The following is a 22,615-nucleotide window of genomic DNA, read 5'->3' on the forward strand; positions in this document are numbered from 1 at the left end:
CCATACATCTACTTCATCGACTATTTCTTCTATAACATTATTACCACTTCTATTTCATCTTCTAATATATTGCAGTCAGCCTTGTAGCTGGTTGTTATCAATGATCCCTATCCCCACAACAACTATTACCGAGTGTCAAGCAACAGTCATTAAAAATTAAGAGGGGGTATGTTGAGGGTGTGTGGTGGTGTTTGTGACCACCTGGCAACCTTTCCGTGTGATGGAGAGATTATTAAGCCTTCTAGAGTGTTCTGTAGCATATAAGGTGTCCTTTTTTTTTTTTTAGCTATAGGAAATGCTATGGGAAGAATAGGTACTGAAGGAAGAATTAACAGTTCGTTATGTAAATGTGGACGCTGGAAGTGACAGAAGCTGTGACTGTCCACGAGGAAAACTTGTAAGTATGCTACGAGTGGAAGAGAGAGGTGTAGGTTACTATATTGGACAAAAAAAAAAAAGCTGATTATTAACAGGAGTTAAATTGAAGAGGGTGCACAGGAAGGTGGAGCTTGACCGATCCTTTGGTTTATGTGAAGCGTTCTAGTTTAAAAAAAAGATGTAGTTGATTTAGGTTTGTAAACAGTTGTATTGAAAACTTCACTGTTTAATCACATTTCCCTTATGTCAGTGTTTAAGTTCTTATAACCGCATGCATCAAAAGCTACTGTTCTCATACACGCTTGGAAGAAAGGGTACTTAACTTTGGTAGTGCTCTCAAGCATTTAGTGTGCATCTTGTACTTGGAAAGTATCTTGTACATGGAAAGGTGCATATGCTATACCTTTTAAAATGTTACTCTAAAGCTAATTATGGTCCAGTTGCACATCTTGAATCTTTTCTTAAAGACAAATTATATACACGTTTCCAGCTGAAAGATGGATATTAAAGGTACAAACAAAAGAAACGGGACAGTTTAGTACCTTTTCTCCTTAGAGTGAAGTAAGAAGTACGGATTGAATCTCAAATTATCCCCCTAATTATTAGGACTAGGAATATGGCTGCTGTTCACTGTTATAGCCTAAGGAAATCCTAAATCCAGTTTGACACCAAGTGGAGTGTCTGTTGTATTTCTCTGTTTGTATAACTTTAAATGAAACACTATACTCGCTTTGACACCACTGAGAATTCAGGATGAGAAAAATTCTGAATAATTCATAGAAGTGCAAGTGCATGAGAGGCACATCATGTCTTTCAGCAGGTGGGTTTAAATGCAGTGAAGTTTAAGGTTGAATTAACTTCATAATTTCATTACAACCATGGAAATATTTGTATCAAGGCTGGTCCTTCATGTTTTGCAGTATTCTCATTCAGGAGAGCGTTGAACGTCAACCATGCATGCACAAGGTAGGATATGACTTCCTGATACAGTCCAAGAAACTTTTGCTAGTTTGAGAAGCGAAATCATTTGGACTGCACCCCCCCCTTTCCACTTCTCAGTATAACTATCCATGTGTTTATAAAAATACCACTCAAACACTTTATAATGTCTCTTGGCCATTAAGAGAGACAATCTGCCACTCAAGACATGTTTCTGGTTGTAGCTTAAAGTGATCTGTGCCTCTAGATTCTCAACAGAGCTTATTTCAACAGGCTGTCATTAGAATCACTTCCAAAGGAAATGATGGAACAATTACAGGAAATACACTTACTTGTGATACACTTACACTGACTTACTTGTAATACAATTACAGGAAATACACTTACTGTCAAATGTTTGGAAGTTCATATGATACTGGCTCACCAAATAGTGTGACTTTGAAGAAAATTCTGATGTTGTGACATCCTTACCATCTGACAAAATTATACAATTTATCCCCTACCTCAAATGTAGCAACACACACACACACAAAGCAAATATATATTAGTTTCTTTAGGTTTCTTTAGAGCTGCTTACATTCACAGGAAAAGATCGGTTGAGTGATAATATTTGGCCAGTAATATTTACTCACCACTTACTCCTGAAAAACTATTAAAGACTGCGGACTTTTTATAATCCTGTGGTCATATTTATCTCCGAACACCCAATTCTCTTCACAAATTTATATTGCGATTAGGAACTGGTGTGAAGTGCATATACACAGAAGTACAGAGAGCCAATCTTCAAGATTGCAGTCTTTAAGATTCTGAAGCTTGTTGCCAGAAAAGTGTACAAAATACATCCCATGCTGTATGAGCCACAGCTGAGTACACATTTCATGACTGCAAAATGTTTGCTCACCTTTGAATTTCCTGGAATTTGAAGGCAGTTTGGGGGATTCTTCCGAAAACTTGTGCATGACTTTTCAGAAAATATAAGCTCACAAATTCACTGTTTTTTTTTTTTTTTTCTTTTTTTAATTCATGTGTTTATGAGCTGTTGAATTCAGGAACCTATTGCATAAAGAACATATGGTTTTAACTGTTGTTCATGATTGATACTGGTCAATATATTCGCACCTACAACACCATTCACCAGGAAAGAGAAACCGCAATCATATTTCCATAAAACTTGATTACCTTCCCTAACCATTCGATATTTGATCCATCAGGAGAACTTCCCTGCCCTCCAGGCACCGTACCCATGATTCCGGGTGAGTGAGGTATTAATAGTATTTGTCCATTTATGCTGTTCCATTAATGGTCTTGCTGGACCTCTTGCCATTAGTTGAGTTATTATGGACTAAGGTTTTGATTATGAGTTTATGCACCAATAAATATCAACCATGTGATGCCACTTGGACACCTGTCATAAAAAAAATAGCGAAATAAGTACAGATTGACAAAGCCACCAAAATTGGTACCAATGGTGTAATTCTTCATTCGCAAGTAAAACAGTTTGACACTGTAACCATGAAGCATCATCTCCGGGGTGGTAGATCACCTGACTTGTGCAGCCCTGGATTAAAGTGCTGGCTCCTGCCTACGACGCTTTCTCCATTTGTCAATAGGGAATATTCTAAATCCACTCCTGTCCAAAAAAAAAAAAAAATTAAGCTTTTAATGGTCTTGGCAACAAATCATTGGTCAGAAAATGAGCAGGAATTGAACAAAGGCACTTTGGAGAGCTCCTGTGTCACCATTTGCTCATTTCCTTTTGCTGCAGTGAACCGTTTTGGGGAAAAGCTCGATACAAGGAAATTCCCTCATATAGTCTTCTTGTACGCAAAGGTAAAATCATGACGATGGTTAAAATGTTTGACATAAAATTCAAACTAACACACGTCTGGGTGTACGAAATTTTCCAAAAATCTTCTGAGATGTTTTTTTCTTAAAAGATTAGTGATTATTTGGTATCTGCCACACCTGATGCAGCCCTGCATCAGGGCCTGATAACAAGCCCATAAATGGAACCAGGACTGGTAGAGCAGAGACAGCTCTATAGTATTTGTTTAAATTCTTGCTAATTTCCTGACCAATGATTTGTTAAGACCATTAAAAGCTTAATATTTTGGCATTTTGGGCTTGGCCGATTTTTATTCTATCCCACCCCCCCCCCCCCCCCCCCCCCCATCCAGTGAGCGTCACATTTGCTGAAACGAGTTGGCCAGAGGAAAATGGCCAGACTGGGTTGAGCTGACAGGAAGGCTATGGTAACTCAAATAACAACTCTTTACAACCGTGGTGAGCAGAAAAGCATCTCTGAACATACATCATGTCAAACCTTGAGGCGGATGGCTGACAACAGCAGAAGAAACCATCGGGTTCCGCCCCTGTCAGCCAAGAACAGGAATCTGACGCTACAGTGGGCACAGGGTCACCCGACCTGGACAGTTGAAGAATGGAAAAAAGACCATCAAGGGAATATACCCTTCAAATAAACTACATTAGTAGTTTAAATGTAGTTGTAAGTGTGTTATTGGTCAACTGGCCACCCCTAACGAAATGCTTCATATGTGAAAGCACCCTTAGTGTTATGTTAGAGGGCTTATCTACAACTCTTTCCTATATATATATATATATATATATATATATATATATATATATATATATATATATATATATATATATATATATATATATATACATATATATATTTAAAAAAAGAGTTCTAAAGTTTCTACCACAGAACTGATCCTCACTCTTTCTCAAACAGACAGTACTGACATGTTTAAAGTTCAGTATTCCTTCCCTGCAGGTTTTGTGCCCCCTCAGGTACCTGCAATGATGGCCTTTCCACCAGGTACATTTAAAAAAACATTACGTCAACTTCGTGCACCTTCAGTCACGGACACTGCACTCACTGTTTGCATGTTTGCGCCAGGGTATGTGCCACCTCAGATACCCATGATACTTCCCGTCCCCCAGAGACCACCTGGATGCCCGCCTGGACTGGAGTACTTAACCCAGGTGAAGGAATATATAAGCCATAATCTCATTGGAACGACGCTCAAACAACGCAGAAATTTCACAACATTAAACGTAACTGTAAATGGATAAAAACTACACATAGATTAATAAATTAAACATTGTAACTGTCTGCAAATTGCTGTGGTATATGTGGAATAAAACACTTCAGGAGGTGCTGTTAGTTTCTGTCAGGTTGATTGTGTTAGTAAAACAGCACGTCCCCCAGTGTGTTGTTCCTTACTTCATGTTTTCTAAAGTCACAATTTAAAGAAATACCTGTGAAAACTAAACATTGTAAACTAAACTGAAAACCCTAAACATTATGTTGAGTATGCAGCTGTAGTCTGTCTAGATTTTTTTTTAAATTTTATTTTAACTTAAATTTTCTTTCTTTTAATAACATGTCTGAATGTCCCTCAGCTTCTTGTTGGAGCTTTCTTGTATACATTGAACCATTATTAAATAATAATAATTAAAAAAAAAAAAACCCTGAAGTGTTAATTACACTATCACACTCAGGTTGACCAGCTCCTTGTCCATCAGAAGGTGGAACTAATCGAAGGTAGAGACCAAAACTATTCTTAATTTAATTACTAAACACACACCATATGCAGAAGTGAAACTTTTATTTCTGGTTTTTTTTTCTCTAAGCTATATTGGGTTGGGAGACCAACAACCAATATGTTGTGAAAAACAGCCTGGGACAGCAGGTGTGGCTTGCCTTCGAAGAGAGTGACTTTTGCACGCGGATAGTTTGCGGTTCTGCACGCTCTTTCGTCATCCACTTCCAGGACAACATGGGAGAGGAAGTGCTCACTCTCGCACGGCCTTTAAAGTGCAGCAGCTGCTGCTTTCCCTGCTGCCTACAGGAGGTACGTGAAGAAGAGGACTTAATTAAGATGATAAATTTTTACTATTCAAAGAATAATTAAAAAAAGTACTCGACTACTTGTATTTTCCATAGTCAAAGCCAAAACTGATTCAGGACTATTTTTAGGCTATTTTATTAGTTCTGTTAAACTGATAAACAGCAAAGAATTCATCAAACTGCACTTCAGTTAACAGCCTTACACAGGCTACAATTTACATTTCCAGCTTAAATGTTTTTTTTTTTTAAGCTGCACAATGAAAATAAATAAATCAGTGCAATAAATGTGCAAAATAATAAATCTGTGCATCATATGACACTGTTTAAGGACATACTACTTTTCAAAATGCACTCATGTGGATGACCTGGCAGATGTGGCTTAACTGAAATTACTGATTCTGAAACTGAGAGTGCGCAGCATGGAAGCTCATGTCTGCAACAGAGCCCTAGCTTACCTCATCATAGCTCAATAACTGGACTTTCCTGGATGGAGGATGTGCTACAGCAGTGTCGAAGAGGTTTTTTCCACCATGTTCAACTCCATTCCCTGAAAATGAGCCGGCATTCACCGCTGATCTGACTCTAAACTAGCCAGGTGGGATTGGATAGCGATGTGCAACCCGTGGCTCAGAAAGCGCTCCTTCACACAGCGCCAATCACGAGGGAATTCCCTCAGCCACAGCGTACAGATTTTATTTATTTAGCTTTAAAGCATAACAGAAATAACTGCAGGAGAAATTACTTCAACTGCACTTCATGCAGTTCGAATAAAACCAATTAAAAAAAAACTTTTCCCAGCTTCTTACACCATATGCAGTTGACTGTGCAGACATTTATTTCTCAAAAGCACATATTATGTTGGCTGTAGGTCTAGATTTTAAAAGAGAATGGCGAACACGGATCTAGATGTCAGGTGGCAGAGACGGCGACAATTGCGGGTAAAGTGTCTTTATTTTCAAACAGGCAGACAAATCCAAAACATCAAGAATCAGGATCAATAAACAGGCAGGAGTCAGGTGATGTACAAACAGAGCAACGAAGGCAAAGACATAAACCAGGAGCCAGAAAACGAGATATTAACCCTGAAGCAAACACACTGAAATAAAGCTTGCTTTCGATAGGTATGGGAGCATTTACTTCACAACAGGTAAGTGTACTGAAGGTCCTTAAATGCTGTGATGGTGAGTACCATGTGACTGAGTTCAGGTGTGTGTAATTAGAAGCATGGTGAAATTGACTGGGTGAGTGTGTGTTGGGTGTCTGTAGGCCGTGATGCAGTCTGGAAGATGTGGTTGACGGCAGCCTTGTTTGTATTGCAAACAAAGCCGATTCCGACGTTGACGTGACACTAGTCATAAGACCAAATTTAGCTATTTTGCATTAACCACCACTGTTTCCTCAAATAGGGGAAACATTCAAATGAGGTAGCAAAGAAATAATGCACATAGCGTTACATCATTTACATACAGATTAGGACACAAATGTGTAGGAAGCCAGGTGAATTTCCCTTCCAGGTCCACGTGTAGAACAAATCACTTATCTTTAAGTAGTACTCCTGTTTCTTCTCCAGATCCGATGTTGCTAACATTTACAGTTTATCCGTAGCATTTTCACAATTTTGAGCCCTTGCTATGGTGAAGAGTTCACAGTGTATAATCATCCAGTGTACAGTCTAGCAGATCATTTTGTTCGGTTGTAGTCATACAGTAGGTGTGTTTCCTGTCACGTTAGCACAGTGTGAGAGAAAAACACAGAAGAGCTAATATCATTAACCAGGCTAGCCAAGTTTCAGCAAAATTTTCATCCCGGCTACTTTTCAAAAACCTGAATCTAGTCCAAAAAATGGAACACATTTTTCTTCTTTTTATCAATCTTTGCATGGAGAAACAGGGTCACTGTGGTGCGCACGCATTTCTGATGTACGAACACTAATGTATCCACTCCATAATCCCTTATGTACATCATCAACACACTGTTTCCACTTTGCAGAAATGTGTTAGATTTAATTCTGATTATTTAAGTATTAGTATTATCCAAGTATTTTTAAACTAGCCGATTTTGGTGTAATCCCTGTACCTGGCAACCCTTCTGCTCCATTGAAAATGTTCATAATATGTGAGCATGGGGCAGCGTGATTCCTGTCCCAGTGGGCCTCTATTAGCACCTGTTGCAGTTCCCATTTTTGTATATAGTAGTAACTCAGTGGAGCTAAATGGGACAGTGAACACAGATGAGCAAATCATTGGAACATCAGCTTATAGCAAACAGTGACATTATTTAAAATGGTTGGTCACTCCAAAGACGTCATTGGTATTTTAATGTTATTTAACTTGTGAATGAGACTTTTTGTGAATTTTTGATGATGTAATATCAAGCTCTTAAAGGAGTAAGATCATTAAAATCTAATTCATGCCTTTTTTTCTGTCTGTATTCTAGCGTATAGGTTCTTAAAACCTTTTCCTGTTTCCTGTTTCCTGAAGGTAGTTTCCGATCCCCCTTCCTCTCCCGACGCACTTATTTCTCTCTATCTCTGATCCAGTATGTGAACTGTTCTCACTGATGTCCTTTTAGCAAAGTCTGTTAGGTAACGGCTCACTAATGCTAGACTATTGTTTTAAAATATAAACCCTCATAATGCTGTCTGTTTATAGAGAATCGTTATTTATAACTACATATGAAATACGTCGTGTATTTCAGCTCGAGGTCCAGGCCCCTCCTGGCACTGCCATTGGGTATGTGATGCAGGACTGGCACCCGTACCTCCCCAAGTTCACCATCAGGGATGAGAGAAAGAGAGCCGTGCTGCGGATCGTCGGACCTTTCTGTGACTGTAACTGCTGCTCAGACGTCATTTTTAAGGTTCTGCGTGTAAACCGCCAAGTTACTGTAGTACATCAGTAACCTTATCTCTGACAATCTCTAACAATACCTTATCTCTGAGGTTTTATTCTGGCATTTTGAGGATTTTTGCTTGACATTAAGATTTTATTTTGGAATTAGGAGATTTTCTTTTGGCACTTGTGATTTATGAGATTTTATTTTGGTATCTTGAGATATTGTTTTGACATTTTGAGATTTTATTTTTGCATTGTGGCATTGTGAGATTTTATTTTGACATTTTACGATATTATTTTTGCATTGTGGCATTGTGAGATTGTCCCTTGGCATTTTGAGATCTTATTTAGACATTTTATTATTTTCTTTTGCCATTATGAGATTTTCTTTCGGAATTTCAAGAATTTATTTTGGCAAGTTGCGATTTCCTTTTTTCATTATAAGATTTTCTTTCGGCATTTTGAGATTCATGAGACTTTTTTTTAGGCTTTTTGAGATTGTATTTTGGCATTTTCAGATAATCTTATGCCATTTTCTGATTCTCGAACACCCTCCTGTAATGTTTTCATTTTTTTTCATTCAGGGTTTAGCCCGAATACCTAATTTAGTAAAAGAATTAATCTAACACAGGAGAGCGCAGGATCCATAATCGGCCAAATGAACATTATTTGCACATTGAAAACTATATATAAATTCACTTGATTATGTATATGATGCACAGCCAATAACCTAATCATTACTTTGTATTTTTTTTTCTGGTAGGTCACGTCCCTGGACGAGGCTTCAGAAATCGGTAGGATAAGCAAACAATGGACAGGCTTGGACACTGAAATGCTTACGGACGCGGATCATTTCGGTGTGCAGTTTCCCATGGATCTGGATGTTAAAATCAAGGCTGTTGTATTGGCTGCTTGTTTCCTCATTGTAAGTGGGATTTCAGTGTGTGTTAATGTGGATATTATTATACATGGTGTATGGTAGGAGAAACTAATGTTTTTTTTTGTTTGTTTGACAGGATTTCATGTTTTTTGAGCATTCACCAAAACAGGACTGACATCATTAATATTAATAAAAGAAATATCATGGAGCATCCTTTAGATTATATTGTACATGTGTATGTATTTGTATGTACATGTGTCTGTATGTATTTATATCAAGCTGTCATGTTTATTAAATCATTGACACTCCCATTGACACTCTCATTGACACTTTCCCTTGAGTCCAGGGGGCCTTGACCTCAGATTTCTGTAATGCTGCTTTGTGAACAATGACGGTTGCAAAAAAAAAAAAATTAATAAAAAATAAAAAAAAACAACTAAAATTGAAAATTTCCTGTGTATGTGTACTTCAAAAGAGCATGGCTTTGTGCAAAATGCAGCATTATAGAAATCTGAGTCCAGGCCCTGGAATCAAGGTAGCCAAAAGTGACAGTGGTTTAAAAAAAAATGAAAGAAAAAAAAACAAAAAAACAGGAAGAAACATTGAGAGGAACCAAAACTCAGAAAGCAGAACCCATGCCTCTTTAGATAAACGCTTGGCTAGTGTGAGAACAGAAAAATGTCACGAAAACTAGAAAACTAGAAAGCACACTATCAGCTCAAAATACTACTCCCATTCATTATTTCTTATATTTTGTGATCTGGTAAGTGTGAAGGTGGCCATAGTGTCTGATTTACAACATTTTCATACTCATCAACCCTTTCAGTCAATTCCTGGAAGAGACCACGCGCATCATTAACGATAACTGTCAGCCATTATTCAGTGTGGTGTTCCCGTGTGTGTGTGTGTGCTGCTTGTACAAGTGTACCATTTGTTTAATGGATGTCCTCTATGATTTCATAGCCACTTACTGCATTACATGTCCATTAGCTCTTAACTGGATTTGAATTCTGTTATCCTGATCCTGCTTGTTGCTCCATATTCTCTGCAGTAAACCTTACTACGACGTTTCCTACTGGAGAAGCGAATTCAGCTGTGGGTTTAAGGTGCGGCATGTTACCAGGTGATTCGTGTCTAATAAGAAATCGCACTTTATACAATAGCTATTGTGCGTACGGATTAAGAGAACTATGTGTGGTTGATCAAATTACTGTATGCGTATGTTTGGTAACAAAACAATCCGACATATTCTATTTTCTATTCTGTTTTTGTATTAACTAACCAAGTGAGCCGTGCCTAGGTGAACATCACATTTATTATCATCAACAGCGTAAACGATAGCTGGCTAGGTAACTTTAACAAAGCTGTTGGGCTTTAAGTAGCTTAGTATGTTCCCTAGCTAGTTAGCTAGCTCATGTTAATTCATACATGTTACTAGCGTCCATGTATCTAGCAAAGAGCCAGACACATGTTGTCTGAGGGGCAGGGGTGAAAGAATGAATAGGGCAGGAGCACCTAGGGGGCACTTCTCATTTTTTGAATGTAGGGGAGCCTATAGGGCATTACATCTGGTTTTCTGCAATGAAAGGTCAGCGAATATGGCACTTTATTATGTTTCCTTGCGTCTGCGTCACATATTCTCCATTGCAAGGGCACCCTAGAGAGCACTTCTTCATGTTTTCTTGCAGCCTATAGGGCACTGCGTCACATATTCTCCATTGCAAGGGCACACTAGAGGGCACTTCATCATGTTTTCTCGCAGCCTATAGGGCACTGCGTCACACATTCTCCACTACAGGGGCAGTCTAGAGGGCACTTCTTCATGTTTTATTTCAGCCTATAGGGCACTGCGTCACATATTCTCCACTACAGGGGCACCCTAGAGAGCACTTCTTCATGTTTTCTTGCAGCCTATAGGGCACTGTGTCACATATTCTCCACTGCAAGGGCACCCATTAGGGCACTTCTTCATGTTTCATTACATGTAGGGGAGCCTATAGGGCTCTGCATCTTGTTATCCCCCATTGGAAGGGCACCCTCTTCATGTTTTCTCTTACATATCAGCACCCTATAGGGCATTCCATTCTTTACTGGGTTTACGGCCTGGAGAGCACTTCTACAGAAGTCTATAGGGCACTGCATCATGTATTATAATATATAGATCATGTTTTCTCCACTGTAAGGGCACTCTAGAGGGCATTTTATCATGTTATACCTTCCATAGGGGCACCCAAGAGGGCACTTGTGCTGTTTGGGGGCACCATGGGCCCATCCCCCTGCTCCATAAGTCTACCCTCCAGCTGCCAGGGATTACACACAGAAAAGTACAGTTAGAGTGAACCATATTCTCCAAATACTCTAACAAATGTACCTATGGCTTGGTACCTTCCACCCTTACATGCTAAAGTTTGTAAAAGATATTTGTTTGCAACATGTTGTTTTGGTTAATAAATTATAGACTATAAATAATAGACTTTTGTAGCTACACACTCTTTAATTTTATTGTTGTTAACCTTAATTCATAATAGAGTGAATAATTGAGTAATAATCTAATAGTTAAACACACACACACACACACACACACACACACTTCTACCATTTCTCCTGGGAGTACATCTCCCAGGATTTCCCTCACTGTTGCTCGAGCTACCTCCATTGTCATGTGCAATATGATCTTAATAAGAGCTTAATCACACACACACACACACACACACACACACACTCACCCAGCAGGTCTTTCTGAAAAGAAAAAAACTAAAGGAATGATACACGGAAGATGTACAGTGGTTTAGTAGAAATTTATAGTCTGTAGTCGAAATCCCCACCCCTTCCTTGTGGGAGTTGCCCTCCAGTGCCTGGTGCAAAGCCAGTGTCTAGATAAATGTCTCTCCGGCAGGTTTTCAGGTTGCTATAACAGCAGAAGAGAGAGAGGCAACGTCATGAGCGTATGGTGGAAATCTACCAGTCGTGCTGTTACTCATTCTACTTTGCTCTCCAAACCGAATTTACTGCTACTGGGTAGAAGGTGCGTGACTCTTTCCCCCCTACATTCAGCAAGACTTCTATAGCTAGTCAAGAGTACACATTGTGTTCAGGATGTTTTTGTCCAATAAATGGCAGACAATTTGGTGAAAAGACTGATTTGGAGAGCATGAATGACATTGTTTATATGGTTTCAGGAAATTAAAAATCCAAGCTATGAATTCATTAGCGTAGTTAAGCTTGGGACTTGCATTAGTATCTCTTGCGTTAGTACATTTGTGATGAATCAGACTCACTTGATTTACATAACCCTTGAGTGGCACTGATTGTAATCAGTTTTAAAAAAAAAAACACTCGGACATTAAGTATTTTTTTTAAAGATCTTTCTGATATATTGACTTTTTGCCATAAAAATGTTGCTAACACTTTACATAAACTGACACAACCTGTGAACTTCTGCAGTAGAACTACATCAGTAATCAACCCTCATAATAACAGATTTAACAGAAACAATAAACAGAGGAACATGCTGTAATTTGATCATTCATGTGGAGTTTTATTAATGTGCTCATTCTAATACATTGTTGTTTCTATAGCAACAGCTTGTATAGTGAATGCTCCAAATCTAGAGTAATCTAAGACTAATAATAAGTTTAAAATGCGTATTTATTTAACAAAGGAAACTTATAATCGTTGATATGATAATGTTTTCTGTGAGGCGATGTTTGCGTAACATTTATGAAAGGAGTCTCCAGTGGCATCGCCTTGTGACAGTCAGTGCGTTTTCCGATACGGGAAAGTCTTCAGGACAGAGGTGTTTGCACTTTACACAGCCATGACATACACATAAAATACTCCTTCGCAGTACCTGCACTTTGTTTCTCTACTTCCGCACAGAATGTTGTTCTACTGTTCCCTCTCCAGAGGTCAGACGAGTTCATGCTGCATTGTTCTTTCTGTCTCCATGAAGAATGTAAACTGTCAATGATTATAAAATATGGGCTAAAATATAGAGACTGTATAAGGAGATGGCTGTCCATTGTGCTGTTATAAAATATAGTGCCATAATATAATCTCATTTATCACATTATGATTGAAGAAATGATTTTAAATCTTAGTGTAACTCTTACATCCTTGTTTACATCCGTATTTCGCTATTCTTTGATTCATTCACGAATGAATGGATAACGCCGAGCTTAGCTAGCTAGCTAGCTTTGTATTTTCCACATCCGTAAAGCACTTGGAATTACCACTGTGTATAAATTGTGCAAGAGAACGCAAAAAATATTTTGATTCTAATGCAAAAACTTTTGCAAAGGAACACGTTACTATAGGGAGTGAGCGGAAAAATAGATAAGAACGTCAAACTATTGCAAGGGAACGCAAAGCTATTGCTAAAATTATGCATTCCCTTGCACAATTGTTCCCATGAGGGAACGCATAACTAATATGAAGGAATGCAAAATAGAAAAAAAACTATTCCAAGGGAAGGCAAAACTGTTGCAATAGCGATAGCTGTGTTGTAGCTAAGTGTGGAACAATGGATCGTGGTCATTGGAGTTCTCGTGAACATTTCAGCGCTATTCTTTCGTAATCTGTCTCCATAGCGAAAAAAAAATACCTAGGACATGACCTCAGTGTCCTCAGTGGTAGCTACAGGCATCGTAACAGTAACTCGTCTTCACATCATCCCTCCATCATTGATTATTTTCCTATAACAGAACACGTCCAAGTGTTTTATTCGTGTTGTTTCGGTAACAGTGCTTACAGTAACACCAGTAACATAATTTACCACACTTACCCCTCTAATATGAGATATCCAGGTCCACTATAGTAAATCTATTACAAATAACATGATTGGTTAAAGTTAGGTCTTAGGGGCGGGGTTATTAGACATAACTATTCCTATAACTTCATTGTTAGAGTTCTTAAAAGTCCTGAAGATACAGGAAACCTAAAAAGAACAACAAAACATTGTCCCAGAATGCCAATCTGAGGTGACCTTGCCCCGAGAGAAAAAGAAACACACAGCAAGCAAATTCCAGAACATTCCTAACAACAATCTTAGGCGTTAGGTTACATCAGGGCTAACCTCTGTTCCCAGGCTTAATCGCTTATCATCACTAACCCATTTTTTTTTTTTTTTTTTTTTTTTTTTTTGATGGATAAATGGACATCTAATTTTAATTAGACGCTAAATGATTTTAATTTAGCAGCCATGCAAAATGAATGTAAAAATCACACTCTGTTAACTCATATTAATCCATTTCAGCTTTGGAAATTGAAATATATCTGAATAGCATGTTTAATAGCAAGCATCTGTTTCAAACTGCCATGATGCCAAAAATGGAATTTATTTTCCCCCTGGAAAGACGCAGCATTCGTACCATAGACCTACGTCTAGGACATCACTGAACTAAAAACCTCTCATCTCCTCTCAGAGCATTTTAAGAATTGACGCGTCCTTAAAGATGGCGGACTTCGACCAAGTTCCGGGCTGAAGGTCACAGATTCAAGCCATCAAACTGGAATGATATTTTGGGATATTCCCACCGAGTCAGTGCAGTTGGTTCAGTTATCCGATATGAGCTGACTCTTACAGCTCTCAAATGGCTCCTTATCAGTTTTTACTTAGAACCGCACAAAGCTGTTGGCCTTTGCGTCCCTGTCGCTTTAATTATAATTATATCAATCCAGTCTTAATTAACCATAGCATTATAAAGACCGTGCATCATCGTTCCTCTTCATTAAGCACTTTCTCCTGGTCGGGGTTGTGTGTATCTGAATCCTATCCCAGGATCACCAGGTATTAGGCTGGATTTCAGTGCCAGTGGTAGTTTAGTGTAGCCAGTCCACCTACTAGCGTGCTTTTGGATGGAGGGAGGAAACCAGAGAACCCGGATGAAAATGAAACCCACGTGGACATGGGGAGAATGTCCACGCTCAAAGCTCTGCTCAGACAGTAACCCGAGTTCAGTACGCCGAACGGACGCTGGAGCTGTGAGTTAGCAACACAATTCTTCAATTTTGGAAAATTAGCAAAGCAATTTTCGGGGTTTTTTTTTTCCCCCAAGGTTGAGAAAAAGAAGATGATGATTTGCTATTTGCTTTGGTGGGATGAAAAAGACTCCATTTTACTGCATCTTGTTTTCTATTGACCCGCAGGTGGCCCTTACGACTGCTGTTAAAAGCCACCTAGATGAACTCAAAGCAAAGCGTTTCATGCAAAATGACCTTTCCTTTAAACAGTGTGCCCTTTTCAGGGCGTTTAAAGTCACGCTGAAAAACTCTTAAGCTTTATTAAGGAAATGTAATGTAATGAGAGAGACGTCTGTGCATCGTGACAATAACATTCCCTACATTGCCCAGTGAAAATAAGAGATTAAGTAGAAAAAAAAATATAGGAAATGGAACTGGACTCTTTTTTTTCAAATCAGGATTCTTTCAGGTCCTAGTGCTCTTCTACTCACACAGCCACATTTATATTTAAATATTTATATATATATTTATATATCTTGCTATATTAGAGACGGACCCCAGTGTAATCAACACATCTTTTGCAACAGTGCACATTTTTCCACACACACACACACACACACTCCAGACACTTTTATTATCAGCTTCCTATTATGTCCAGCACTGAAAGACCCCCTTTTAAGCCTCCCCGCTCGGTTTCTCCTCCCCCTCCCTCACGAACACAAAAACATCTGCTTTCTGCGCTCCCAAGAACACATCTGCTTTCTGTGCTCCCAAGTTCACATTTAAAAAGGCTACGACTATTCTCATTGTTTGTCAGGGTATGTATCCTTTATCATTTTGTGTGTTTTTGCACTAGGAATGCTTTAAAATGTCACATAATTCACATTTTTTTCCCCCCTCCTTCCATCACACATCAGGATACAGGAAATGGAGGAGTAACTTGTAGTTCTGGTTTTGTTTCCACAGAAAAAAAGCTTCCACTGCGTGTCATGGATCCAGCTGGTGAGTCGATGTAATAGCTCAGTGTAATGGTGATTATGTATAGTGTTATATATTTTAGATTATATAGAAACACATAATGTGCCTTGCAATAAGTATTCCCCCCCCCCCCCCCCCCTCCCCCCACCAACCAAAATCTTTTCCACATGTTCTAGTGTGTGAATCTTGCTTACTTCTCTGAATAAGTGTTACCTTTAATTTTATCTTTACTCACCGCCTGAATTTTTGGTGGACACTCCCTTCTAGGCGGAGTTGCTGTCGTGCCGTGTTTTTTTTTTTCTGTTTTTAATCACAGATTTAATGTTTAACCATCTGAAACAAGTTCAAAGTTTGGTAGTTTTTATAACCATACCCTGATTTGTCCAGAACTTTGTCTCAGACTTGTTTTTGATTGCTCCTTAATCTTCATGATGCTGTTTGTTGAGGTATGTTCTCTAACACTCTGGGTTCTCCAATGTTGTTTCTATGTGATCCATCATGTAGTTCAACGCACGGGTCATTTTGCACCCAACTGCATTGATCTCCAACCAGGAAAAAACTTCTCCAATCCCAGTTATGGACAAGTGGCTCTCCCGCCAGGTACGCGGCCCAAACGCCCGAGTCCGCTAGTTCCGTTCGCTATGACGAACTAATGCATATTTTTTCATGGGCTTTCATTTTAAGAATCTGAAAAATGCATTTATTTAACATTACATTACATTCAGGCTTTCTGTTTTTATTAAATGTTTGTAATATTGCCACATTTTTCAGTATTTGCATTTTGATAGTTAAATTTTCACTATGTAAACTTTTTTTTTTATTTTACAAATTCTATTTTAAAAACAACAATAATAATAATAATAATAATAATAATAATTTTTGTCTTATTATTAACCAACAACAATAATGCAATAATTATTAGCAACATATTTATTATTTAATAATTATTAAAAACAAATAATTAGAACATAATAATTATTTTTATTATTAGTAGTAGTAGTTGTATTAGTAGTAGTTACTACTTGTTATTACACTATTGTTGTTTTTGTTAATAATAATAATAATAATAATAATAAAATTTATTTGTATAGCACTTTTTAACAGTGGACATTGTTATAAAGCAGTTTTATATAATATATAAATTCAGGATATAAATTATAAATATATAAATGTATCCCTGTTAATTAATAATAATAATAATGATAATAATAATAATAATAATCACCAACTGGATGGTGTGATGAAGAAAACCTACTGTTAATTACTTTACTTTTACTTATACCACAAAGTTCCCATCGATTACAACATTTAATAATGAACATGTCATACTTTTTATCCATTTATAGTTACTTTTAATGTTATGAAAAGCTCTCAGTAGTGGATTCAGACTTTTAGACCCTCTGATATAGACAATAGGATTTTTATAGTATATTCTTGCAGTATATACTGTAGGGTTTTAGCTTGTATTTTATAAATAAATGCACCATATTTGCAGGCTACGTTCCTCCTCAGGCTCCGGCGATGATGCCGGCTCCTCAGAGACCGGCCGGGTGTCCACCTGGGCTGGAGTACTTAACGCAGGTGAGGTTCTATGTTAGTAACGTTACTAGCACGCCACCGTGGTCTGAAAAGCTGAGATGGAAAATGAGAGCTGATCGTATCAGTGATGACTAAGCAGAGCGTCAGCACCATGCGTGGTCCTGGATCTCACTCAAAGCTGTTCATGTGTACACAGCGTGTAAGCTTCTGGTGTACTTCTGTGAACACTGTGTCATCTGACGCCATTAAAAAGTGTGTGTGTGTGTGTGTGTGTGTGTGTGATTGTTCTCTATATGGGGACCAGATCGACCAGCTTCTCGTTCACCAGAAAGTGGAGCTGGCTGAAGGTGAGTGACTTTGTGTTAAATGTTAAACTCTAAAGGCTCCCTGTACTTTTATCTGCTGAAAAAAAAAACAAAAAACCACGTACTAATGGAAAGTGGCCTTATGTCTTCCGCTAAACCAGTGAAATTATTAATGACCCAAGACGTCATCGCTATTATCCCATTATAATGTTACTATAATGTCCATTTCTATAATCTTTAATACCAGCTATTATCAAAAAAGCCAACGCAGCATATGAAAACACAATTCCTTGCTGTGTAATGCAGTTTTTATAGGATGGGAGACCAACAACAAGTATCTGGTGAAGAACACACTCGGGCAGCAGGTCTTCTTCGTGGCCGAGGAGAACGACTGCTGTAACCGGAACTGCTGCGGACCGCTTCGCTCCTTCGCCCTCCACGTCCAGGACAACATGGGCCAGGAGGTGCTCACGCTCACACGTCCTCTACGCTGCAGCAGCTGCTTTTACCCCTGCTGTCTGCAAGAGGTACTTCATGTTCTGAATACTCACCACTTTCATAACGAAAGGTCTCAGGAAGTGAGTCAGCATCACGGGTCTTCAGACTTCAGAAACAGAACTCACCCAGGAGGCATCAAAAAGCTGTGTATAAAATGTCAACAGGAGCAATAAAGCAATAAAATACTGGTTAAGAGAAAAGAAGTTTATAGCTGCTATAACGTAAGTGACTATAAACAGATAAAATGTCATTCTCTGACATATCATTCTTTCATAAATATAATATTTTATAGGAGGAATAAAACACTATAACACCGTTAGAGGAACATAATCATCACAACATGCCACCCATTTTACACAGTGATCCAAAAGTCCAAAAATACATTTTTAGCCAAAAATACAACTAAAATAATATCTGTTGATGAAATTAAAATCGTTCGCTGTAGTGGATTCAGTCTTGTATGTATGTCACGTTAGAGAACTAATACATAAGGCGTACTTTCTAGTTCTGAATTAGCAAAGTTTAATGACTGAAATATTTTCTTTTTTCACTTTCAGCTGGAGGTGCAATCTCCACCGGGGACTCCTATCGGGTACGTGGTTCAGACGTGGCACCCTTATTTACCCAAGTACACCGTTCAAAATGAGAAGAAGCAGGACGTTTTGAAGATCGTGGGACCTTGCTGCACGTTTAAATGCTGTTCCGATGTGAATTTTGAGGTATTTTTTAACCCCTCTGCATATGTACTACAATAATAATAATAATAATAATAATAATAATAATAATACATGTACAAAAGTACAGGTCAATTCTATAATTATTTGCATCCCATTAATGTGATGGATAACATTTTAAGATTAAACAGAATTGCATATTAGCTAGTCAAAACCACAAATTTTCACAGTGATTAGCACATTATTGAATTTGTGTTTAACTATTTAGCTATAGAAGCTACTGTGTATAAATACTAAGGTTTCTTATCAGAGTTTAAAAAAAAAGTTGATAGTTGGTTACAAATAAGTGCCTTGTCGCTTGCTAGTGTGAATTCAGGGTTAGCTATAAAGCTAGCATGTAACATGAAGTAAAAAAAAAACAAAACATGCCATATGACGTACTATGGTGTTTTTTGTTGTTGTTTTTTTTTTTAAACCTCAGGTTTTGTCGATGGATGAAACAGCGTCTGTGGGCCGCATCAGTAAGCAGTGGACAGGCTACGTACAAGAGGCTTTCACGGACGCAGACAATTTCGGGATCAAGTTCCCTCTGGACCTGGATGTGAAGATCAAGGCTGTGCTTCTCGGAGCCTGTTTTCTCATCGTAAGCATCCTGTTAATTCTGTAAAATAGGTGCGTAAAATTAAAATGTAAAATTAAATGCTACTTCACTTTTCCCTCTGTCTGGCTCTCTTTAGGATTTCATGTTCTTTGAGAATAAACAGAATAGACACTGAGTGGGAGGTTCCATCCTGTGTAAGTATTCACATTTATATTGAAATGTTTTGATTTTTGACCTCGTAGTCATAGCAGCTTGTTCCTTCTCACTCTGCTTTTGTTTCTATTCCAGTTTCCTCATCGTGAGCCGTCCGTGCTTCACGTCTTTGCTGGACCCAAATATATATAACATGAGAATATATATATATCTTTCTTGCTACAAGTATGCAATGTATCTTTAATACACTGTACATGTACATCGTGTATGGGACTTCTCATTTATATGTGCTTTTGTGTTATAAGCTGTAGATGGCTCCATAGCGCAATTTTCCTGAGCAGCTGTCCGACTGTCACTGTGCCGTCGCGTCGTTGTGTCGTTGTGTATACACCGTAAATGTTACGGTGACCAAGTTCTTTAGACAGAAATCTTTTGAAAGCAAAGAATCACCACTGATTGGGTCAGTTTGGCAAAGACTAGGCTTTAACCGGTGCCCAAGAAACCATTACAGTCAGATTGCTACAACAGAAATACCAAAGAACAGAGGTTTTGTGTTGAAAATGGACAACACTGAGTCTCTTAACACTTCCATAACGTACACAGCCTGTCTCTAGGCTGACTAGAACTGGGTGTTTTTTCTGCAAGGGTGCAGAACACAAGCCTGCGTCCTGGGGTGTGACTGGTGGATGCGTTTGGTTTGATCAATAATGGAGGATTCGTCTAACGCAGGCGTCTAGAGAGGCAGTCGTGTTCCATATGAAACGGCGCAGGCGTTTCACCTGACCCACATCGGGCCATCTGTGGACTATAGACTCTGTCATAACTTCCCGTGACTACTATCCACACTTCTAACAAAACTGAGAACATTTTTGAACCTATGCATGACTCAACCCGCCCAACAAAAACAACCCAATTAAGAATAGCGTCTGATCTGGATGTTCACAAAGAAAACAGGAAACATAATGGCCGTGCAATCGCCGAGATAGAACTCCCGATCTCGTGATGACTCGGATACACCAAACTGGAACATAACCCAAACTAACCAGGCTAAGAAAGTAAATCAGGCCAAAGGAATAGCATCATTTAAATAATATAAAGAAAATTAAAGAACTCGTGCTATTTCTATTTCCACATCTCTGCGATTTATACAACATAGCTAACATTAGACAAGTATATATGTAATCAGTAAATGGTTATTACGCATTTACCAGAATTTGGCTGAAAATACTCCGAAAATAACGCCACTGTTTTAAATCCCTATCAATAAACTGTAGCGAACGATTGACGTATTTTTGAATGAAAATTCATAGCAGCGTACTCTTTTTGCTGTAGCAAAAGTTACACGTAATACACAAAAAAAAGTCAAGAAAAACAGGATGCTTTGGACAAAATGGTTGATAATGAAACACCAGAACATGGCGTTAATTCGATGGGGTGGGGTTCCAAAGTTGTGAGATTGTAGATGAGCTCGTTCTCCTAACGTTTCCTCTCTTCATCGCTCGCGTAACAACAACGAGCGACGCAAACGGAAATGTCATTAACGTTATATCCATCGCTGTTAGAGTGTAAGGAAAAAAATCCTTCATTCTGATTATACGAAGGTGCTCGACAAATCATTTCATCTCTAAGTCTTCATCTCAGTATTTAAGAAACCTTCATAATATGCACAGCAACAGTGATTAAAAGTCAATAAATCCTCGAACTAGCTTTGTTATATGAAGTCGTCTTGTTACAAGATTAAAAAAAAAGCTATCTCACCACTTGTAGTAATTCTTAAAAACTATATATTTTTTTGTTTATTGTTTATTTTCATACATTTTAGTGATTATTCTCAATGCATGTAACAAAAAAAAAAAACCCCACACACAATAAAGAAACAAGAATCAGTTGTTCTGTGTCTTCTAGCCTCTTCATGTAGACATAGCTGTTGAATTCTGGATTGCGATGTATCATATATGTGTTTATATGTATTTTTATGATTTACGTATGTATATATACATATACAGTCAAGGTACATAAGTATCTGGCACAATTTTTGTAGTTTTCCTCTGTACTCCACCACAATGGAATTGAAATGAAGCATTTTCACAGGCTCAAAATGACCAAAATTGTGTCACTGTCCAAATACTTGTGGACCTGACTGTATTTATATACAGTACTTTTTTTTTTTAGCACAAACTTTGTTGTAGATGTTTATTTTCTGACTTCTACATTATTGATTCAGTACAAAAACACTTTAGATTCCAGACATTAGTTTTCCAGCACAAAATGAAATGTAACAGAAAAATGTTTGTATGTCAGTAAAGAAAGCAGCAGATTCCATAAGAGACACTTTTCAGATAAAAACAGAATGAAGGCTGCTGGGTTTCGCTGCAGAAATAAGAAGCGAGTCGACAGTCAAAGTCTCCAGAAGAACTGTGGCTGCTTCTGCAAGATGCTCAGTAACACTTCCAGCTCATTTCCTTATAAAACTGCACACACTGTACCTGAGATACTGCTATTTGTTTTTAAAGCGAAGGATCGTCACATTAAATATTGACTTTGTTCATTTATTACTGTTTACTGCTCTTTATAGGATTTTTTTAAATGTAGAAACATTTAACTTCTTTGCTCTACAGCATTTGTTTGCATGTGCCTAAGACTTTTGCACAGTACTGTATATATATATATATAATTACATATTCAAAACATTATTCATTTGTAGCATACTTATTAATGGCATCAGTAAATCACACCACACTTTTATAATAAATCTCATCCAAATTCATCATCAACATATTCTAATATTGTATGAACACTACAGAGTGAGTGAAATTGACTACATATTAAGATTAAAGCCTGTGTAACATGCCATAATTCATCGCTTACTGCAATAACAGCTGAATCTTCAATATTTTTTTTAATTCATAACCAACATTAACCAATAAATGTGTTGTATTTTAAGGATGTTCCACTTAACCTGAACCACACTGTCCCCAAACGACCCAACCACGTTTGA

General features: G+C 38.0%; 2 protein-coding genes across 3 annotated transcripts; both read left to right on the forward strand.

Annotated features, from left to right (window-relative positions):
- The first annotated feature begins 14 nt into the window (after positions 1–14).
- LOC113540202 (phospholipid scramblase 1) lies at positions 15–11,933 on the forward strand. Its single transcript, XM_026936514.3, has 10 exons — positions 15–397; positions 1,299–1,344; positions 2,529–2,570; positions 4,115–4,159; positions 4,241–4,326; positions 4,846–4,888; positions 4,978–5,198; positions 7,892–8,053; positions 8,792–8,953; positions 9,045–11,933. The coding sequence occupies exons 2-10, from the start codon at positions 1,332–1,334 to the stop codon at positions 9,081–9,083; spliced, it is 813 nt and encodes a 270-aa protein (XP_026792315.3). The 5' UTR covers positions 15–397; positions 1,299–1,331; the 3' UTR covers positions 9,084–11,933.
- LOC113540294 (phospholipid scramblase 1) lies at positions 11,796–21,505 on the forward strand. Of its 2 annotated transcripts, none has more exons than XM_026936710.3 (10): positions 11,796–11,933; positions 15,836–15,871; positions 16,352–16,447; positions 17,343–17,428; positions 17,691–17,733; positions 17,998–18,218; positions 18,747–18,908; positions 19,345–19,506; positions 19,601–19,658; positions 19,753–21,505. In XM_026936710.3, the coding sequence occupies exons 2-9, from the start codon at positions 15,859–15,861 to the stop codon at positions 19,637–19,639; spliced, it is 822 nt and encodes a 273-aa protein (XP_026792511.3). In that variant the 5' UTR covers positions 11,796–11,933; positions 15,836–15,858; the 3' UTR covers positions 19,640–19,658; positions 19,753–21,505. The 2 variants fall into 2 exon arrangements, with proteins under 2 accessions (XP_026792511.3, XP_026792512.3); XM_026936711.3 differs by lacking the exon at positions 11,796–11,933 and adding an exon at positions 15,482–15,687.
- The last annotated feature ends 1,110 nt before the right edge of the window (positions 21,506–22,615 follow it).

This window comes from Pangasianodon hypophthalmus, chromosome 4, assembly GCF_027358585.1.
Source record: "Pangasianodon hypophthalmus isolate fPanHyp1 chromosome 4, fPanHyp1.pri, whole genome shotgun sequence".
NCBI lineage: Eukaryota > Metazoa > Chordata > Actinopteri > Siluriformes > Pangasiidae > Pangasianodon > Pangasianodon hypophthalmus.

Excerpts from the sequence above, each read along its gene's own strand:
- LOC113540202 (XM_026936514.3), top strand. Across the intron at positions 4,889-4,977 it reads GAAGGTGGAACTAATCGAAG|CTATATTGGGTTGGGAGACC; the intron begins GTAGAGACCAAA and ends TTTTTCTCTAAG. Across the intron at positions 8,954-9,044 it reads TGGCTGCTTGTTTCCTCATT|GATTTCATGTTTTTTGAGCA; the intron begins GTAAGTGGGATT and ends TTTGTTTGACAG.
- LOC113540294 (XM_026936710.3), top strand. Across the intron at positions 17,429-17,690 it reads GGCTGGAGTACTTAACGCAG|ATCGACCAGCTTCTCGTTCA; the intron begins GTGAGGTTCTAT and ends TATGGGGACCAG. Across the intron at positions 17,734-17,997 it reads GAAAGTGGAGCTGGCTGAAG|TTTTTATAGGATGGGAGACC; the intron begins GTGAGTGACTTT and ends TGTGTAATGCAG.